General features: G+C 36.8%; 1 protein-coding gene across 2 annotated transcripts in view; it reads left to right on the top strand.

Annotated features, from left to right (window-relative positions):
* FAM120B (family with sequence similarity 120B) overlaps positions 1–21,308 on the top strand; it is a 48,202-nt gene extending 26,894 nt beyond the window's left edge. For both annotated transcript variants that reach the window (XM_027685931.1, XM_027685939.1), the window contains 4 exons: positions 11,016–11,222; positions 15,133–15,241; positions 16,467–16,580; positions 20,693–21,308. In XM_027685931.1, coding sequence (XP_027541732.1) covers positions 11,016–11,222; positions 15,133–15,241; positions 16,467–16,580; positions 20,693–20,745 — 483 coding nt within the window. In that variant the 3' untranslated portion in view covers positions 20,746–21,308. The remainder of the gene's footprint in view (positions 1–11,015; positions 11,223–15,132; positions 15,242–16,466; positions 16,581–20,692) is intronic.
* The last annotated feature ends 1,474 nt before the right edge of the window (positions 21,309–22,782 follow it).

Raw genomic sequence — 22,782 nt, 5'->3', positions numbered from 1 at the left:
CTTTGCTGCTCTTGGTCCATAAGCATATGAAAAAAAACTTAAGCTAACATATTCAACTTGCAGACAAGATTGATGTTCTGCCTCACTCTCCCCATTTTCTTCTTGACCAAATTTGGTATATTTATTAGTATTATTAGAGTCTATTTCCTTGAACATTTTTTACATTTGACATAAGCTCTAGTATCAGAATTCACATAACTGTGGGAATTCCATTGTGTGTCACTGGCACAAATACAAACCACAGTATAACTAGATCACAGAATCACAGAATTGTCAAGGTTGGAAGAGACTTTCAAGATCATCCAGTCTGACCGTCAACCCACCACCACCATATTCACACCTAAACACATCCCCAAGTGCCATCTCCGGATGCCTCTTGAACGCTTCCAAAGACGGTGACTCCACCATCTTCCTAGGCAACTTATTCCAGTGCGTAACCTCTCTTCCAGTGAAAAAAGCTTTTCTATATCTAACCTGTATCTACCCTGTTGCAATTTAAGGCTATTTCCTCTCATCCTTTCACTTGAGACATGGCACAAAAAACAGACCCCCACCTCACTACAGCTTCCTTTCAGGTAGTTCTAGAGAGTGAGTTGTGGATCATCTCTTCTACCTTCTGGAAAAAAAATGTGTTCATTTAGTTGGATTCAGTTTGCCCGTGGAGAAAATCTTGACCCAGATTTTGAGCAAGAGCCTTAAAAAGAGGATTTATATTCCTTTGTGGAAGATGATCTTGCATTTTTCTGCGTAATTGTGTGAGTTTGCTCTGCTTTTCTGTGAGTTTTCCCCTTTACTGCCCTGTGGTTCATTATTAGCAAGGTTTCAACAACACAGAAATAGCAGCAGTGTTTCAGTATTAAATTGCTTTTAGACTGTATATAGCATAAAGAATATTTCATGATGCTTAAGGTAAAAGACACTCAGGCATTTCAGATAACAAAGTTGCTGTTAATTTTTTTAATCCATGCCTAATAATGTAGCAGGAAGTGAAACATAGTTATTAGTGAAGGTAATAAAGCTCTTGCAAAATATTAAGCAAACAGACAGCTTTGAAAAACTCAGAGATAACCTATTACAAAGAGAGAAAACAAATATTTCTGGTATCAACTGACCTTTTCCTGCCAAGTTTCTGTTGGTCAAAGTGTACGTTTACTTCTGAGTTAAATAGTTTTCACTTCCTTGCATATTGTATGCTAGAATGAACAAGCAGTCCATGAGGGTTGGAGGTGGTGTTTGCATGGTATGGGTGGGGTTGCTCTCCATTGCCTTTAAGGGCTGACCTGTGTCCCCACAGGGCAGGTGACGAGCAGGGGCTGGAGCCAGGGAGGGAATAGAGCGTGCTGTCAGGAAGTGGTGGCACGCGTGCACCTGCCTGTCATCTGCTCAGGGCTACCTGCACCTGCTTGCGTGCCTCTGTCACGCCTGAGCAGGAATGCAAGCTGCACATCTGTCTAGGCTTTCCCTGGAGAAGCAGGTGGCTACATGTAACTTCAGAGAAGCAAAAATGTCTTCTGAAATGACCCAATAAGCCATTTATAGGTGGATACATTTATAGGCATATGGTAACAGTTCTTTGTTGGATGTACTGGAGTTTTTCAAATTACTATAGTAGAAGTGTTCCTCTGGAAGATATCAGAAACAGCTAGGCTAACCAAGAACTTTCTTTTCAAGTGTATTCTTGATTGACATGATCATTGGCCAGGGGTTAAAAGTCAAGATGGTGTCCAATTCCTATCAGTTTGACTTGGTCAAATTGTTCAGTTCTTTCTCGTATTTAAGTTCTTGCTTGTAATACTCATACACCAATAGCCTCAATAATAGAAGTTCTTTAGCCAAAAATACAAATGCTGTATAAATGTGGACTTGTAATACATTAACATTATTATTGGTGTTGTACATATATTCTCCTCCCCTTCACCTTTATTTTTGGGTAATTTCATTTGACATTTACTGAACAGTAGCTAAGATTTCTTTTATAAAGAAATGGAGCTGTGTTAAGAGAAAAGTGATAGAAGTATGTTATAATATCCTTTATCAGCATTATATTTTAGCATCTCAAGACATCACCACTTAAGACAATTCTGATCCTAGTGTTATAAGTGAGGAAAAAACACACAGGGACAGTAAACACTAAATGTGTAAAGATATGTTACCTCCAAAGAAAATTAGTGATTTATGGACAGATTTAATTGTTTAGTAATCTCATCAGCATGTCGTGTCACACCAGCATGAGTAGGAAGCATATGCACATTAACTAAAAAGGTATATTACATTCATCTAGGTTGCTATATATTCCCCTGATAGATTTAAAAGAAGAGACATTGCATTGTTCCTTTCCAAATACAAAGTTATGTATGTATTGGTTTTAGCAAGGGCAGTTAATGCATACCTAAGTATTCAGCAATAATTTTCTGTTCACTCTCTGTGCGTAGAATACACAAACATATCTTGGTAGAAAATGTTTCTGTGCTAGGACTTAAGTTCCATAAGTTCCTACTAAAGTCAAGGAGAGCTTTACTTCTGAATGTAATAAAAGCAGAGCTATGCCAATACACTTTTAAAAATCCATCCCTCTCTTCTGCTAGGTGTTTTTTATTTTTTAGCAAAATTATACAATTGTATGTTGTATTTGTACCCTGAGGCTTAAATACAGCAGGGGAATATTTCAGGCTAACAACAATGGCAAGTAATATTTTTCAATCATAGGAGGTTGAAAGTATAGTGGTTCTGCAGGAAGTTTATTTGGGCATTGCACGACTGGAAAAAAAAAAGGTACCTTTTGTTTTAAAATGGCTGTGGATCAATTCCTGAAACTGGAACATTATCAACAAAGCACCTGCAGAGTCCAATGCTGGCTGAAGGGTTGAGATCCCAAAGTTTAGATTATTACAGAGCATACATTTTCTTTTAAACAGCATTGTTCTCTGTGTTAAATACATTGATAAAAGTGGCCAAGTTACTCTCACAGAAACTCTTTCCCTATTTATTTTTAATTTGCTGTGACACAGTGACAGTACAAGAAAATATAGAATATAACATGTAAGTAATTTTCTATGAAACCTTTGTTTGTAGTCAGTTCTTTAATAGAAGACCACCTTTATCCAACAGCTGTGTGCACCAAACGAGGGTTCTCTAATTTCTTTATATGTGTTCATCTAAACCCCAGCACAAGGTTGGCATTCTTGTGCCAAAAGGCAGCAGCCTTCAAGGTGTGTATAGCAGTTTTCCATTTCAAAAGGAATAGGTATTCTGGAAGTGGTTACTATTGCACCTTAGTTACAACCAAATTCCTGATCTCTTGAACATACCTGATCACAGATTGCAGGTTGTCAGTTCCTTTCATAGGTCATCTGAGACACTGCTGTGTGACTCATAGTTTGATTTGTCTTGGACCTTGGGATTGTCGTGAAATAGAAGCAGACCAGTTCTTTTCTTCCTCAACCTGTGGACTTAACACCTAGAAAATTCCCTAGCTAGAACTGTTTACCTTGGACGTATCACTTCAAAGGGTGAACCACAGTATCAACAATCTTATTGTGCAGCTGCTTTGCAATACAAAGAAACTGAAGGAGAAAAAAGCTCCAACAAAACCTATATTGCAGTGGCAAACAGTATTTGTTCTCCTGGAATTCTCTACACTAACCATCATGGTTCAATGACTGTTGTATTTGAAGAACTTATATACCAGACATGACATTAATAACAGCTGTCATAATGTTTCTGGAAGCTGCAGTGCTTCAGATATGCTAAATTTTGCCTAATCTAATTCTACTGAAATTCAGTGGTCTTTCTGTTGGCTTCAGTGGGAAAAATCAGGCCCTTAAAAAGCATAAACTCAAAACAGCTTAAGAGAGAAAATGGCCATACATTAGGGCAATTGAATAGATCTTGAACATCTATTCTGCCTCTGGGGAGGAAAAAAGTAAACTAATTTTTAAGTTTGGCCAATTAAGCCTTGGACAGTTGCAGCAGTGAACTGAGCAGTTGCAGGCCTACCCAGCTACTATTTGCCAATATAGTCCGCGACTGTGGAAGCACACGCTGCATTATCAAAGGCAGCCAAGCATACTCTGCTGAGTAGTTCTGTTGCTGGCAGAATTTTTATTCCTAAAACTTTGTACCATGGACCAGTCCTATGATTAAACAAAGGGAAAGCACTGGGTTAAGACGTGGATAAGGACTTTAGATCGAGAATGTGGTCAAGATGCAGGTAGCAAATGAAGACCCTTGTTTTAAAGACTTTGGTAAAGGAGCTAGTCAGTGTAGAGTAGAATACAGAAATACATAGTGAGTGTCAGAAAGTAAAGGAGTGGAAGAAGTTTGATGTTTGAAGGCTTACAATGAAAAGTTACTGGAAGAGAAGTGACCTTTTGCATGATTTTTAGGTTTTTTCTCTGTGTCCCCTAATAACTTTTGAGTATGTTGGCTAATTTCAGCCACATTTGACAAAGATGTAGGAGTCTGTGAGAGAAATATGTTAATGATGATTGTTTTAATTAGACAGCAGGGAAAATGGGGAAGGCATTCTAAATTGCCCAACAAGAGGAAACTTTAACATGATACCACATTATTAGGGCGTCCATATGAGAGGGAGACATCACCACAGGCACGGGGAAGAAAATTCTAATAATTACTGAACCATTTCAGATGCCAGTGACATAGCAGAGGCAGGAGCCCATCAATTCATGGTGCAGACATACCAGGAGTCTGTTGGCAGTTTGTCCCCCATAAACTTTATTAGTTGCAAGGCAAGTGAAGCTACTCATACTTCCATCTCTCATAATTCCACAACATGTAACTGTTATATGAGAAAAAAAAAAAAAGAAGGAAAATCAGATTACAAGAATTTTCAGAGTCCCAAACAAATAAAATATATTTTGCTACCAAATAAATTCAATATTGTCTGTATGATGGAAAGGTAAGGAGGTTCAAAGATGTCACCAAAAACATGAGCAAGTATTTAAGATGGTAAAAATTAAAATCCAGATGAATCCATTCACTTTTATAGAAAGGATATGACTGCTGGCTGGGCTACAGTCAGATGGTTAGCCTGATGACTATAATTCAAAATTGATGTGAACATTCTGTACATGTCCACATGTATTGTGGACTGTCATTAGCCTAGTAATCATTTAGATCAGAGTTCAGCAGTTGTGGCTAAAATAAGAGAAATAATGTTATTTCAGTCTTTTTACAGGTGTTAATGCACTGTCCATTGCATAACTGTATAAATAAGCTGAGAGAGCTAAACTTTTTAACTGGTGAAGTTCACTATCACAGAAATGTAATTTATGCTGGAGTTTGTTGTGAATATGAATTAAAGTTCTGATAAAAGTGTCTATATTTGAAAATTAAACCAGAAATTAAACATTATCTTTTTGTAACCAAAGGAGATTTTTTTCTGGTTGCAAATTGGTGAACAGTATTAGTTTTTTGTTATTTTATGTAGGATGCTTAATGCTAAAAGCAATTTTTAATCTTTTTTTAAGTTTACTTCTGTGGTGGTTTTGGCTTAATGTAAATAACAGTGTTGTTCCACACAGAGGTATCATTTTACATCAAAGTCCTGATAAAACCTGGTAAATAAACTTTGCTGAACATATAAATACTAAACATTTAGGTTGTTTACTGCTAAATATTTACTTCGAAGCCTTAGAAGTGTTTAAAAACTGGTTTTTCTAGTTTCTGTTGCAGCAGATTCCCTCATAGGATTGCTTTTCAATCCCCATTTTCCTTTGCACACACCTTGTTTAAGCAGGAAGAGCTTAATTTAAGCTCTTTTATTCTTTATCAGAATAAACCTTAGTCTGTTTTCAAAATACTGGTGCTCCTCTCCTCCATCAGTTTGACAGGTCAAGGAAGCAGATGATGCACTATGCTCCCAGCAGCTTATTGCTTAAAGCTGACTGATGCCAAGTAAATATACCCATTCACCAGCCCACCTCTGTAGGGTGACACTCCTGAAATTTGTCACCATTACACCAGTTTAGGTTGTCTTTGCTCAGAAACAGAAAATATAGCTTCAGTGCACAGGGGCTTTAGCATCTTTTGACAACTCACACTAGGAATTCATACTAATGGCTGAAGGCAGGAAGATCTGGTCTCTGTCTTTTGCTTGAAATTGTTTAGTGATACTTTCCATTGCAGAGAATTTAACTTTAGTTAAGTTGTCATCAGTTGACAGTCCATCTCTCTGTGTTTGGAACACAGTGTGCCTTAGCACTCTCAGGCAAAGCTAAGCCTTTCTGTTTTAATGACAAGTTCCTGAGATAGGATCTAACTGCTGCCTTTATTGCTCAAGCATAAATTGCCTATGGTTAAATATTTGATCATTTAAGGTAGAGGTGGCTTTTGGGGAGTTAATGTAAGTAGCATACTGATAATATAGTGAGTTCAAATGCATCTAAAAAGAACTGGTTAAACTAGGGCAGTACAATTTTAATCAGCACTACTTGAATTCCAGCAGTTTATTGCTCGGATCAAATTACAGTGATTTGTAAGTATTGTTATTGAATTTATTAATTTTAACTAGAAATCATCAAATACTAACCTGTCCTTGAGTATTATGTTTTCCCTTTTATAATAAAAACAGGTATGTTCTTTTGTGGGTGGGTGGGGTGGGGAAGGGAGGAGGGCGAGAAATGCCTTCTATGATTTTAAAGTTATTTCTTTTTAAATTTGTATTTCAAAATGGTTCTATCTTCTGTATTCAACTTCACCACAGGAAGAAGGCAACAGATCAGGAAAAAAAGTAAATGCATAAGAACGACTTTAACGTAAATAACAATTATTAATACAAAAAAAGCATCCCCAGAATGTTGTTGAAAATCCTACTAAAGGAACCAGTTTTTAAATGAAATGTGGTATTTTATACATTGAGATACAGAGGACATTTAAAGTAGCACAAGTAAAGAATTGTAAAATTATTATTATATCTTTACTTTTCTCCTTGGTTTCTAGAAATTTAGAGAGTGAGATGGCTTTGCTGGAGAGTATGGTTCTGGACATACTCTCTGGACATATGCCTGCTGACATCTGGCTCGTTCAGATACTTATCCTCACATTTCAACTGTCATAGAACCTATTTATCCTTTTAACAGAATATGAACACTTTGAACTCCATACGGCTGAGGGGCAAAGGAGTTGTGGGGTTTTTTTAGTGTATTCCTGAAAAAAGTTTGTGCAGCTTTCAAAATGCATAGCATGAAGTTTACACCTCTATCAAAAAATCACTTGTGAATCCGCAAAGAAGACTCAGAGGACTAGTAGTATTTTCTTAGAACCTAATGTATTTTTACATCCTGATTAATTTTTATTATTATTTCATTAGATGAAATTTGAACACGAAATTTGCATTTCATATACAAGATCCACGTATTTTTTTCTTCCTGTAAATTAAAACTGTTCAGCAGGATGTACAGTCTCTGGGTCCTGTGAGCAGACACTTTCCATGTTGGAAAGCCTCTTTCTGTAGCCGATGAATATGTGCATTACCACAGAGATTGGCCTTAACTTGTGGTCCACATGCCAGAGCCCTGTGTCCCTAGAGTAGAAAAAGGTGTGATATAGGTCTGTGATGACAGCTTTTCTAGAAAAGACGTTTCTCAAATTGTTAGAAAAATATTTTATACATAATGTTGTGGGTGCTGTAGCACTTCTCTTGCACTTTTAAAGGGGCTTATCCAGTTCAGATCGGCGTTCTAAGCGTGATATCAGTAACCTCTGCTGAAATGATGCTAGAGGACTGTGAACTTTTGAGTTCTCTTCTCAGCCTTCAGTTAATGCTGGCAAATAGGAAAAGTAATCTTTTTCCCTAAGTGTCAAGAGGGTGGGAAGCTGCTGTTGGGAGGGGCAGCAGCAGGGGCACAGCACAGGCAGCTGGTGCAGGAGGAGCAGTTCTCACGCACTCTCTGTCTCTCTCGCACAAATGTGGTCAGCTGGTGGTAGGAGTAGCAGCAGCGAGATCACAGGGGTGTATCTCACATGATTTGCTGGGGCCCTGAGTTTGTAAACGTTGTAAAAACAACAGACACAATTTCTGAAAGAAAGTGATCTCTAGGGTTTAATGCCCTGCAAGACAAGACTCCTTTTCTTTTGGAATTTTGCACTTCTCATCAGGACGTCTTACCATTGCAGACACCGAGCTGTTGTGAGCATTCCCGTGGCAAAGCAAGTCCGTGGTTCGCCGTGCACACAGCCTCATTGTTACAGACTCACTCTGCTTTCATTTTCTTTGGTTTTCATTGCCAGACATGAAAAATAGAAACTATCCATTAGTGAATGTATTTCCTGTCCTATTAAAATAAAGAAATCACTGTTAATACTTCTCGCCTTGGTCTTGCCAATATTGATTTCCATTAAAAATACAAGTCTTACCTGATACCCAGCACACACAAACATACACATACACACCCTACTCCACAATACTTTAGTGCTTTAGGAAAGTTCTGGATTGATATCTGAAGACAATGAAGTCTTCTACCTGTAAAACCTGTCACCAGTAACATTATTTTATCTTTCTTAACCAATATGTCTGAAGCGTAATTGAAAAGAGCACACGTTTTGTTGGTGGTTCAGATTTCATACTCACTTAGCCAGAAGTAACAGCATCAATGCCAGTATTACAGCTTGAGATGGCGCTCAAAATACTCTTCTGTATTTTACTATTTTGTGCATCACCATCAAATGCAAAATTTTTCAGATTCTCACTTGGACACTTGTTCTGCAAATACATATGCATTTGGTTTGCATTAACTTGAATGGCATCACCAAAGAAAGTTGGGTTAATCATATTTCTGTTGGGTCTATGCTTAGAGTTTTCAGAATAAAATAAATATATAAAAGCTTTATTTTAATATTGATGGCCCAGGTGGCATCCAGCATTCACACATAGTATTAGTAATCTGTTATAGCAGCTGTTTTGTATCCTTGGTAGCAGTGGTATTAAAAAGGACAGTAAAAGCGTCTTACAGAAAGGTATGAACTAATAGTCATATAGTACACATTCACTAAATTAATAGATGGGAAATTGCTTGCTGCAGGTGACAGCTTTTACTCTTTCGTTTTCTTAAATACTTGTTTTCATTATTCTTCATGAAAGTTTGTTTTCAGCAATTGGATCTTTTGACGTCATCAGTGCCAATAATTCAGTGGCAGAAGATATCAATTCATATGACTGTGAATTTCAGTCTGGTTTTGTACTTATCTATAATAAAGAGACTTATTTGTGACATAAATCATATTGATATAAATTTGGCCAAGTTTGATTCAGCTGGTTGGTGTGCTACCATCACTCTGCTAATTGTAGCTTACCATGTCCATTTTTGTTGTAGTGTAAGGGCAAACCACTTGTCAAAATGTTCTGAAGTGTTTTATTGAAGTTACTTAAAGTTCAATTTATTGTTGCATTGAGACCAAGACCCAGGTGTATGAAATCTGAAAGAATTCCCTAGAGTTCTGAGCAGTTCTTTTTCTCCCTCAAGCAGAGAGGGAGAACCCAACAGTTATTTTTCTTTGTACTTTCCGCTCATAAAGTCTTACTTTGTGATCACAAACCAAGCAGATTCCATTTTAAAGCTTGTAATGATGTGGACTCACTTCCTTAGCAGGTGTTAGAGTTTGATCAAGTGATCAGAAACAATCTGGTAAATGCAATATAAGAACCTCTCAGCTGAACATGGTAACTGACTGTGTGCAGTCTTGCAGTCTAGTTTAGTACAAATAATACTGGTTCACTTAAAAGACATTCCTCTTTCAAGTACCTTTCAGCATTGTTAGACATTTTGCAAACCCCTGCTTTACTGCCCAGAGCAAGAGAGTTATGAGTGTGCATGTAGTTATTAGTCTCAGCTGGCAAAATGATAGCTTACATCTGGAGGCAATAGCTTCCTGAAACTCAGTGGCCTGCTCCCATACTGAAAACACTTATATTTTAAAGGGAGAGTGTAAGAGAGTCTTCCTTACTCATGTATGAAGTGTCACAGTCAGAAAAAGATGGACCTTTCATTTTCTAGATGACTGCTCAAATTCTAGTGGGAGGTGTCCCTGCCTACAGCAGGGGACTCAGAACTAGATGATCTTTAAGGTCCTTTCCAATCCAAACCAATCTACAATTCTGTCCTCTTCCATTTCTGGTATAATTTATACTGTAAGGACACAACAGCTGCCATGGATTACAGGATTGATGGCCACACTATCATGGATCTCTTCTGGTCCTGACAAACTGCTTCAGTACAGACTGTGAAAAAGGCATTGCTCTCTGAGGAGCTATGTACTGTTTACACAATACTTGAAATCACAGTTTTACCCATATTGGATTCAAAGCTTTTGTATTTTGCTATGCTCTGCCACAGCAGGCTGTTAAATTCACCCATCAAGTTTACTTTTGCTATGAGTTTTATTTGTCTTACTGAGTTTCTCATTTTGCCTTTTCTAGATGCTGTCATACCATTGCAGTATGTCTTCTGGAAAAATCCATGTTGAAGTGAAATAATTCGACTTTCAGATTACAGTCAGAGGAAATTTTAGAGTTTTTAAAATAAAAGTTTGGATACCATAAACTTTGTTCTGTCAAATCCTATAATTTAAACGACCTCTAAATGCTGTAGCATTTCCGGGGTAATCAAACTCTGGAAGGTCAATGGATCACTGTACGCATCAATTTCTACTCCCAACTCGTGCTTTACATTCCACTAACAGAACTTTTTCTGGAGAACTGCTGATGCTTGAAAAATACAATGGAGAATAGCCATTTATTTTGTCTTTCCATTTTCATTTCGAAAGTATCTATCTTAAAAACTTGAGTGAGATGCTGGGCTTGTTAAACTTCACTTACTGAATAAAACTAGATCCAGAATCCTTTGACCAGTTCTGCTGTGAAAGAGAGGACAATCTTTGTCAGAACTTTGAGACAGTTTATCATTTTCTCTGCTGTTCTTATGGTTGTATGTGATGGTAAGATTGCTCATATTCCCTGATTTGTGAGGCCTATCACTTGTGTGTGTGTGTGTTTACAGCTTGCAGAAGTAGACTCCAGAGCTGTACATCTTGGCGCTGTCTTGGTTCGTGGCCTTACAACGTTGCTCATGGCCAATAGCGCCTGTGGCTTTCCATTCAGAATGGATGATTTGATGCCTTGGGCAGTGTTTGATGGAAAACTTTTTCAAGAAAAATACCAGCAGTCGCACCGAGGTTGCTCTGTGCAAGAGCTTTTGGAAGGCAATGTAAGTAATCAAATCCTCTTAGACATTTCTGTATGCTTTGAAAAAAAGTACCTGCCCATTTACTTTGTTGTTTTAATATTCATGTTTACACTGTTCCCCTTTCTTTGTATTTTTCTTCTCTCTCTTATTCCTTTTTCACTCTCTCCACAAAAAATAATTTTAAAAAAAAGTAGAAATACTGAGCCTATGAAGAAAACTGTAATTTTGCCTTTATTTTTGTTTCCATTACTCAGAAAATAATATAAGGAAAATGGTTGTCAAGTTCAAAAAATGAAAATGCCCATCATGGTTTCCTAGTACCAAGATCTTATTGAGATCTTTTTCCTGTAAGATTTTAGGTAACATATTAAGAACATCTTTAAATAAGCGCACTGGATATAATTTTTAAAGTATTTAAGAGTGATATTTTTAAAGGCATTAAAGAACCTAAAGTTTGAGGTGAAGGTTTGGTAAATTCAAAGAGGAACTGTAAATCAGAAGAAGGTGTATATTTAGGTATTTTTTTAAACTCTCACCAAGTACCTTCCTGTACCTCTGAGTACTTTGGTTCTCAGTCCCACTTTATCTTACAAATCTGGGGATTTGTAAGATTTACATGCTATGTTACCAAAAAACCAATGTGACTTCAAACATGTCTGGGCAGAAAGGTACTATCAGAGTCCTGCTCAACACAGTGCATTGCAGTGGCATTATGTCCAGGCTCAGAGGTAGGGTCTGCTAGACTGGATGCAAGACTGTACTGATGCGTGAGTGAAGTCTCAAACCAGACCTGGCTCATGCCCCATCAGCACAGAATTTGTGGAGAGATGGTTGGGTAGGTCTGTACTCATCAGTGAAGGTAGCTCTGAAGACCTTCAATTGATGTGCCTCTTTTCACTGTGGACCTGAAAAGCCTGTATCATTTAATTACTTTTGAAAGTCTTACCTTTGAAATGTTTTAATCTGCTATTGAATATATCACTTGAGGTTAAAATAAAGTAATTGGAGAGAAAAAATATTTCAGTTTTGATTTATGTTAATCTCGTGCATTCAATGCCAGTTGTTGTGTAGTTTTCTTTTATAATTTTGTGTCCAATTACATACCATGCTGGTCTGGAGTGATGAGTGGAACACTTGTGGGTGGGTGGAATGAACGTGTTTTTAGCATGAAGGAGGAGAATAATCCTTTCCATATGTATTCAATCATATGATTAGGACCATAACTTTTATCCAAGTCCTGTGGTTCCTATTAATTGATTGGTTGATTTCGGTAGATTTTGGATTGGGACAATGGTTCACCCAGTTTTTCATGCAAGACTTTTGCAGAACAATAGATGGTTTAGAGAATAGATAGGAAAATATAAAAAGTATCCAGATCTGTGTGAAATTGATACTTCTTTTCCATTTGGGTAGAATTCATGTTAGTGGATAATTTTGACAATACATATCTAAATCTGTATAAGACTTATATTAATTGTGATAGGTATTTTTAAATATGTTAGGTAGTATGTTTTAGCTAACATTTGAAAATTTTGGTGTGGTAATGTTTGAGCTGTATTTTATCCTGTTTTATAACAAAGATGAAGAAAGATGTTTACTTCCCTAGAACAGAGTTAGAAATATGCTTGATCAACTAAAATATCTAGGTTAGGGTTTTTAAAAGCCTGATGCTCTGTTTCACACAAACCCCAGATAAAGTGTTCTATTGTGAGGAAAAAATACTCTAGCCATGTGAATTTTTAGAGTAGTTTAAATATCTTTTTCTTTTTTAGGTATGATTTTATGGTACATATATGGCAGAGATATGTACCCAGACTAACAAAATAGCTTTCCAGCTTATCAGTTTGAGGCAAGAATCTGTTTTGAGGCGAAGTGCCAAGAGATGCCAGTTTAGCTGGGAACACTGGCAAGGCAGCAAGCATATGTGATTGGTTTTTCCTATTAAGTTCAACTTTAATAAATAAAAATGGTACTTAGTTCCTGGCAGAGTTTAATGTACTGCTGGAAGCCAGGATCTTTCAGCACTCGTTTGTTAACAATCTACCCTTGAGCACCATAAATATAATCTGGTGATAGTGATAGCATTGTATTCAGAAAAGAAGTTATTCTGTGTGGGATGTTTTGTTATAGAAAATATAAATAATAGGAAAAAGTTATTCCTTTTGTTGTTCAGTGCTTGTCTCCTAACTCCTAAAGTCCCTTCTCTATGATCTGGACAGTTACATTACTTTGGGAACTTAAGGCAATCTCAGAATAAGTGCTGTTTTGACTACAATGGGCTTAAAAACAGTTAATAGCTTTCTGAAAATTATGGTGAAAATACAAATATTTACATGTATATCAGAAATTTTGAACATTTTAGGATTTGCTTCCTGCAGATTCTTGTACCCAAAGAAGACAATGTATACATTAAGTACACTTGATATATTTGTTGGCAAGTTTTTGTGTGACTCAGTTCTTTGTAACCTGTCAGCTGTTAAAGATAAAAAATGGGCAGCCTTGGATAAGAATAAAAAAATAGAGCCATCTTGCTTTTTAAAAAAAATATGCTAAGCTCACATTATGCTAGTTCTCTGTTTTTCAAAACAGTAATCATATTAGTTTCTTTATCCACACAGAAAATTGGATATAATAGTCTCATAAAGCAGTGAGGCAATGATATTACCACTTTATTAGCCTTTTTATTGTGCTTCTCACTAATGAGTATGTTTATAATTACGTTTTTAAAATTAAAACCAAATTACATAATGGGGTCATCATAAGTGAAATGTTTTGTTCTTTTCTGATCCTGCCTTTCATCTGACCTTCATAAACACATTCTGAATTTGTTCTCCCAAGAATAAAATGAAAGTTTTTTTCCATTAGAGGGTGTTCTTCACAAACTGGACTCAGCTCGTGTGGTAAAAAAAAAAACCAAACCTGTGAGTTTTGTTTAAGGCTCTATAAAGAGGTTTGTTAACTCAAAAAATGCAGTTGGGACATTCGCAGCAGGGTTCAGGGATTCAGACTCTACCTCTAATTTAAGAAACCTCTCTAGTTGCTGCAGTCTTGCTACCTATTGGATTTTTTACCTTCTCGCGTCATCTTCTTCCCTCCTGCCTGCTTCTAAAAAAGGCATTGTTATCCAGTAAAAATCTGTTCCGTTTTATGAAAATCACAAATTGCCCTATCACTCTAAAATCTCTCTTTTCATAATTCTCTTTATTGTATACTAAAATCCCACATGCCCAGTACAAATTAGGAGAAAAGAAATACATTCTGAGACCTGTCACTTTTTCAAAGCTTACAGAAATCAGAGCAAGTTAAGGATATTTCACATCTCTCAGTGTTGCATCTTTAAATAGCTTCAGCTTTTCCTTTTGAGAGTAAAATTTTTCATCACATGACAAGGTAAACATTTTTATTTAATTCCTCCATTTCTCTTTAGACTTAGTTCTATTTTATCAGTCAGGAGTCGGGGCTGATGTATTACTGTTGGGTTAAGTTTTGTTCCTAACATGAGATTAAGAGACTTTGATTTTAACTGGTGTATTTTCCATGAGTTCATCAGTCCTTATCTGGAGTCTTTAACCATCTCTACCTGAGGTATTGCTGATAGAAGTCTAGTTAAGTATATCTACACGTACAAGGTAATAGCATAGGAAGGCAAGTGATTTACAGACATGAGCAGAGAAGAAAAACAAACTTCACTGAGAAAGCAGGAAAACACTTCTTCTGCACCCCTACTCATCCTTCCAAGTATCCACTTTTAATATTAAATGTTTGAAATTTACTTCCTGAAAAAATGTGAACCAGATCTACCACCTTCATGTATGCATGACTGTGGCTAAGACAAGTCTTTTAGTTAGTTGTTGTGTGTGTGTTTGATTTGTGCTACACTTGAAGAAAGATGAGCAGAACGGTCATTGATTTTTAACCCTGTTGTTTGCAGGAGTCTTTGTATACACCCTTCCAGAATCTGAAGTCTTTCATTTGCAAGGTTTGCATGGCAAAGAAAAGAGTGATACAGAGCAGACCAAGAGGGAATGGATTTAACACAGGTTGGCATTGTGTTAATTTTCTCAGTAAAATTAATATATTGATGAGTTCAATTATCCTTCAACAGCAGCATCAATTACATAGGCATCCCATCAAGCTAAGTAAATTGTAAGGTCTTTCTCCAAGAAACCAAAGGAGAGATCTTAGAAAATATTTCCCTTTTTAGCAATTCATGTGAATATGATTAACCAAGTTTAGATAGAATAATATTTCCATCTAGCTACATAGTTAGTGGGATATATGCAACAAATATCATTCATTGATAGAAAAATCACTATTTGCTCTGAGACTAAAGTTATTTTTATAGGAAGAATTGAATGACTCAGCCCTTTTTCTCCCATTCCCACAGGGGAGCTATTTTAACATTGATAGTTGAAGGTCTGAGTGAGGCAATGAAGAGGGAATACTTTTTATTGGACTCAGTGATATGGTTCAAACTATAAGAAAGCAACCTGGAGAACTGTGTTGTTTTGTTTACAGCTTTGCTTTTTTCCCCTCAGCTTTATGGCTTGGTTTGCTAAAGACATTTGCTTTCCCTATGTGATCTACCTGACTTTCAGGGGGAAAAAAAACATCTAAAAGGTTTTTAGCATCAATCACAGATCAGCCTTAATGTTGAGGCTTTTGAGATTTCAAAATAACTTACCCCAAATCTCAGTGTTTATGCTTATATTGTATTTATTACTTGCTTAATACCTGATCAATTATAATGTCTGTGAGGATAAAAATTACGCCTTAAGAATTTCTTGAGCAAATTACAGCAGTAATTTTCTGCTAGTCAGTACTTTGTATTATACTTCTGATGTGGTACTACACTAATGCTGGTGCTGGACATTCAAAATTAAGGGTATCTGTTGGTGATTTATAGTACCAGACCTTGTTAGCATCTGCTTTTCTTTGAGAGCTATACTTAACCATTTTAATTATGATTTGTGATTCCAATTTGGACAGAGATTTCTGTTTGGTTTATTGACTGCATTCTCCAAATCTATGTCATAAAATTTTGATCTGGTTTCTAAATACGCTTGTTAACAGCTTGTAATCGTGATGAGCATAGGTGGAAATGAGGGCAAGAACCACACTTATTAGGCTGACTTTAGTTTGGAAAAATCATAATTGTGCATGAGTATTTGGGATAAAACTAAGAAATATTGTTTCCTGAAAAATATTGTTTCTTCATTTAATCCCATATACTGTCAGAGTTGCTTAGTAAATACTGTTTTTCAGGAAGAGAACAAAGAGATTTTAATCCCAGATTCCAACAACCACGCAGAAGTCATTTTGTTTCTCCATATCATAACCAGATGAGGGGGTTCGTACAGAGAAATCCTCAATCACAAGGTAAAAAATGTGTGCACATTTGTGTTTTTGGAATTGTCACTATCAACAATATAAAAGCTCTGTGTCTATATGCAGTTACCCTGTGGCTACAGCAGTCAATAACAAAACTTGCATCATATTTGTGTACTACCATCAGGAAAATCTAACTCTGCAGGGTGAGGTAGAGTGTAGCATTATAATCTCTAGTCTTTTACTCACAGTGTTCTGGGAAAAAAGCTTTCATGTGGCATTTATAAGTTTCATGCTTGGTCTCAGCTGAACTGTGTTTAAAATTGTAATAGTTCTAAAGCAAATTGGCACAGCTGCGCAGAAATGTCTGTCTGAAGTCTTTAGCTGCAGATTTTTGTTCATACTTCAATAAAACACTTAAGCATATGAATAAAGTTAAACACATTCTTAAGTGCTTTTCTAGGTCAGGGTCTCAGCTTCCAGGTCACTCCCTGAGTGAAACAAATGCATGTTCTGTCTCGCCTTGGCATTAATCTTAAGTCATTCACCAGTCTCACTTCTTGAACAGACATTTCAATGAAGCATCACTGTGGATAGCACTGTTGAGCTGACATAATTCAGTTCTACTTCCTCATTACTGTGAGTTGAAGCACATACACATAGGTTAAAGAAAATAAACAAAAGGAAGTGAAGTGTCTAAGAAACATCAATTGTTTTATTAAGTATGCAGAGCCTGAATTTCTTTCGTGGTTCCAGGTGAGGTTTTCAATGAAGATTGATGATATGATTAGGGAAGATAAATAATAAATAAATACAGTGAAGTCTTTAATGTGTTTCAGCTGCCACTGTTGAATACTTGCGAGTAAGATGCTACCATTTGATTCACAAATAAGATTGTTCAGTCCTGTATGTAAAATGTAAAGCTAAAATATAGAGTATGTATGCTGACCATAAGCAAAACCAAAACTGATCATTGTTATGAGTTCTTGACCATCTCAAGAAACCTAACATTCAGAGGTCAGATCATCTCTAACCAGCTCCAGAGATCTTATAACTAGATGGATTCCACAAAGTATGTTCCAGAGTAACTGTGCTTCAGTGTTATAAATGTCTTTCAGTAGCATTATTAAAACATCATGGCTTCTTCTACGCTAGACCTATTTCTTACCCTCAGGATGCTCTTAAAACATGATCCCATAACTGCAGTTAAATTGCCTCTGTTAGAAGTTAAACCATCATTATCATTCATCATGGCTAGACTTCGCGAACGAAGATTTGGGAATGGCTCTACCCACGTCTGTTGCAAACACGTTGGTGGCTAAAAAGGCCAATACGAGAAAGGCATGTCCGGTTGCAAAAGGCACAGCAGAAAGACTCCTTAGATGGTATATTCTGCGAGGCACGATTCTTTCTGCGTTGTCTTTTCTCCTCAAGGGTGATCCTGCGTGCTTTCTCAAAGGCATCAGCAGCATTATAGATGGTGTGTCTCCAGACCTCCCAATTGGAGGCCAGAGTAGACCAGTTATGGTGGTCATATTATTGGAAAAATACATCTGTCCTCACAAAAGAGCCCTGCAATGCTTTAGAGCTCCTTTTAAACTGATCTGCCAACATGATTCATTTTAACAAAGTTCCTTTTTCCTAAGTTGGCTAATATTAGTACAGGTATTTGGGTTGTTTCTTTATGTAGCTGATGTCTCTGCTGTATGTGTCTCACCAGAGAGAGAAAAAAGAACAAAAAAGTGGCCATTTTGTGTTCCTGGTAGCTTATGTTATAAAACTTCCTACTAATATTACTTATATCTGTGCCTCCCACTCTTTATGTACCATCCCATGGTATACTGTTATATGGTTCCTGCTGTTGCATATGATATATCAATCATTGGATTAAATGCATTAAAAAGTAATGGAACAGTAACCACAGGACCCATATCTTCTGTGTCAGGAGAATAATAATGATTAGGCAGCCTTTGCTCTTTCTTATCAGTTAATGTTTAAGAATTCCATGACTGTCTCAACTTCACCAGTAAAGGAAAGAGTGCTTTTACAAGAGAGCATCAATCTGAGAAGCACTGGTATTTCTCTGAGATGATGGCTTGAATCTCCTCAGGCAGAACAAGAATTGCATTTAGGCATAGCTCATTGTATGGTGAATAGTAAACACTGAGCTGCTGTAATTTACAGCTCATCCTCTAGGGAATTCAGCTGGGGGGGGTGGTTGGGAGGGTTGGGGTTTTTTTGGTTTGGTTTGATTTTAGTCATTTAACTTCTCTCTGTAAATTTCTTGACTCTGTGTTACAAAGGGATAAGAGCACATCCGTGTAATTCAGAGCAGGACAACTAAGCCTCACAGGGAGGTAGATTTTCCCTTAGTATTTCTTGTTTGATAATTTACGGATTCTATGTTTGTGGCTGCAACACCACATCACAGGCCATATAGACTATTGGTAGGTAAACTTCATTAATTAGACCACCACTAAGTCGTTTTGCATCACATTGTTATCTCATTCTACCAAAACCTAAAAATAAACTGAGCATTAAGAACTGTGGAAATCACTGTGAATTATCACGTATCTTTGCTCTCTTCAACAGTCCAGCTGTTAAACACTGATATTTTGTGTCATAGCATACAAATTACCACTTAGATCTAAATCAGCATACAAAATATAACAAAAAAAAGAGACTAAATAAGTAAATATAACCTCATCTATACTTTTATAGCTATATTTTAAAATTTCTGTGATGTGTACAATGGTTCTCACACTAATATTTTGAAATCTGCCGAAAAGTGAACTGGAGGCAAGGGAATGAGATAGGGGAGAGAGTGTCTATGGGTGTAGCTGTAACAGCTACATGAATGGTTAAAATCAAGGATACCCTAATACTTTAGAAATAGTGGAAGATGTTGGAAATTATATAGAATTTCTGCCAGTGGTAAAATAAACATCATAACTCTCTGTATGACGGGCTCAAGGGAGGGATCATAATGAGTAAGAGCTTGCAGAGCGCTAGAAGTAAGGGATGATAATTGTAGCTACCAGTCATCTACCACCAGAATCATAAACAGTGAGATGGGGACATCATAAAGCATTCTGACAATTTCATACTTGCATTTAGACGTTGTTGGATTTTGGGGCTCAACTCTATTCTGCCTAAGAAAACTCTGTTCTTTCAAAAAAAAATTAGTTTTGCTTCTTTGTTTCCATCCATCTTTGCTGTATTTTTCTTCCATCTTTCTATTAAAAAAAAAAAAGTGGAATTGGGCAGCTTTTTTGTTTTTAAATAATTGAACTTAGGAAACATCACTTTTGCAAAAGTACTTTATTAAAAAAAAAGCAAAACAAGGTCGCGGAGAAAAGCTTTTATGGAGCATTGAAAGCAGTTTTTTGGGGAAACAGAAGATGAGTGTCAAGGAAAGAGGGGAAAAAAATTGTGGGAGGTGTGTTTCACCGAGAGAAAATCTTTTGTCCAAGACAAAAAGGAATTATCCAGATTTCCATTTCTTCACAGAATGTAATTGCATCAAGAGGGTACATTCACATCAGTCTTAGCACACTGTAAAACATGTAACAGAAGACAATGCAAGCAAGCTCTCATTTGCAAGATATTTAGTCAAGGCTTCCACACTGGTGTTGCATACTCTGTGTTCAGTCATGTTTCTGATTAATAGGATTTTGATAGAACTGTAATGCAGATGGAACTTGGTAGAACTTCAGTGCTGAAAAAAAAAAGATATAATTTACAGTGTAAGTACTACTTTGCTTATAGGAATCTATAACTAAAGCAGTATTGTACACAGGCACACTTAAACCACTATGAAAATATCTTTAAATATAGCTCTGATGTCTGGTTCTAAATAGTGTGTTTTCCTTTCCTGAATTCATACAGTCTTATCTACCATCCACAGTGTATGACCTATATGACTCACTATCCCAACCCATTAATTGGTCTAGATTTAAAAGTTAAGAAAAGCGATGACACCATGGACTTTGTCCTCCAACATCTCAAAATGTTAGACATAATTATACACCAACTGAACAGGGACATGTACTTTTTTCAAGATGTGTATAAATGTAATTTTTTGAGAGGGCTACCTGAATAAGCTCTTGTTTTCCTGCTTTAGTGTTCATTAAAGTGTTTAATTCCTCTCCTCCTTTCTCCAGGTGGGGGATCAGGACACCCAGACCGGAGGAGATTTCACCTTCCTCCTCGGTAAAGAATACATGTCTACAGGTGGCAAACTGAGATGATGGGATAGTTACGTTTGAGATAATTTTTGTTTATGAGAACCTCTTTTTATAAACTTTGTACAAATAACTGAACCACGTAATTGTGGAGGAAATCCCTCAAAGCTGAGGCTGTTCACCTTGTTAATCACTTTTCATGTTAGCTCTCTTTTTATGAGACCAGAATCACTAAAACTTGTTACGGGTACCTGAGACACATTAACATCACAGTACAGCTACATGGTTTTGTCCATTTGACAATGGAAAGTCTGAAGTGTTTTTTACAACACTGTTAGATATTTCTGACTGTAAATTTAGGATCTAAACTATGATTTTTGCATATTTTTGTTATTTTTGTTTATCTTACAAGACTTTCCCCACTGTGAATAATGTGTCATGTTCGTGCTGTATGTGGTTTGTGTCTTAATTGTGGATTATATCTGTATCTTAAGGGTTATACCATTGTTACTGAAACCTGTAGAAAAGTTTGAAACATGCCATCACGGATGTAAGCATCATCTGCCAGTGAAACAATATCACCTTTTTGTAAAAATGTAACACATTAAGCTCCTGGAGCTAGTCCAGCAAGAACTGCAGAGATGATTGAAGGACTGGAGAATCTCTCTCACAATCAAAGGTTGAGAGAGTTGGACCTGTTCAGCCTCGAGAAGAGATGAGTGAGAGGGGACCTCATCAATGTGTATAAATATCTAAAGGGGGGGGTGCCAGAAGGATGGAGCCAGGCTCTTCTTGGTGGTGCCAACCAATAGGACAAGAGGCAGCGGGCAGCAACAGATGCACAGGAAGTTTGAACTGAATATGAGGAAGAACTTCCTTACTGTGCAGATGACTGAGCACTGGAACGGCTTGTCCAGAGAGGTTGTGGAGTATCCATCACGAAATATTCAAGAATCACCTGGATGAAATCCCATGCTATGTGTTCTAGGACGACCCTATTTGAGCAGACAGGTTGGACCAAATGACCCACTGTGGTCCCTTCCAACCTGACCCATTCTATGATTCTGTGATTATTCACTTAATGTTGTTTCTTTGGCCTTGTGCAGGTAACTTCTTGAATCAGCTCTCAGTGGAACTTAGTTCTTGTTTAGTATACATTAGGTCCAAGTGAATAGTATTGTCAGACACACGTAACTCCATGCTATGATTTCCTTGCATGTATTTTTCTGTTTGTAACCCAATAAATACATTCTTTCATACTCAGCGTAGAGCAACAATCCAACTAAAGAAATAAGCAATACAGGATTTCTAGTTCTATTGAAAGTTTTGACAGACTCAATTTTTATACAACACAGTGTCTTGATAAGTGTTCCAAGAATCCTGCCATGATGGGGTATTCCTGCTTCCTTTTTTGATTGATTTGTCACTGACTGTAATTGTACTATCATTTTTTTCTTACCCCCACCCACCCCTGAACCTTTTGGAATAATGTGGTCTGAGTTTTATGGAAAGTTCTCTAGTTTCAGGGATCTCATGATGTATAATGGTGTATTTGAAAAGAATGTGATTGTGTGCCAGAATTTGTTGATAATTCCCCCTTCAGGATTTGATATGAGAAAAGATTTCTGTTGGCCTCAAAAAATGAAGTTAAATACAGCTAGAGTGGGAGTTTTGCTGTGCTAGCTGTGGTATGCTATGAATTATTGGTAATAATTACCCTGACTACTGAAGAATTGATAGTGTCTCTGTGAGGGTTTTTTCCTTCCTAATGTTAGACCATAAGCAGAAGCTGCTTATTATTATTTCCAAGCCAAAATATTTTTTTCCCACCAGGAATTGTAGAGTGAAAGCATAAGCATGAAATCAAAACACAGAGGTGCTACTTTCCTTTCTCACTGAGCTTCGAATTGTTCAGAGTACCATAAAGCTTATGGACTCTAGAAGGAAATCATAGACAAGAATATGACCTTAAAGATCCAGTCTTTATCCAGTGTAATAGGATTTCCTTAAATGTGGACTACAGGGTTGTTTTGAGTGGTTACAGGACAGGGGAAAAACAGACGTGGATT

The sequence above is a fragment of the Neopelma chrysocephalum genome, unplaced genomic scaffold (assembly GCF_003984885.1).
Source record: "Neopelma chrysocephalum unplaced genomic scaffold, ASM398488v2 Primary Assembly neopelma1_23, whole genome shotgun sequence".
Lineage (NCBI taxonomy): Eukaryota > Metazoa > Chordata > Aves > Passeriformes > Pipridae > Neopelma > Neopelma chrysocephalum.
Note: the sequence above shows the minus strand (reverse complement) of the source record. Positions and strands in the feature narration are given on the sequence as shown.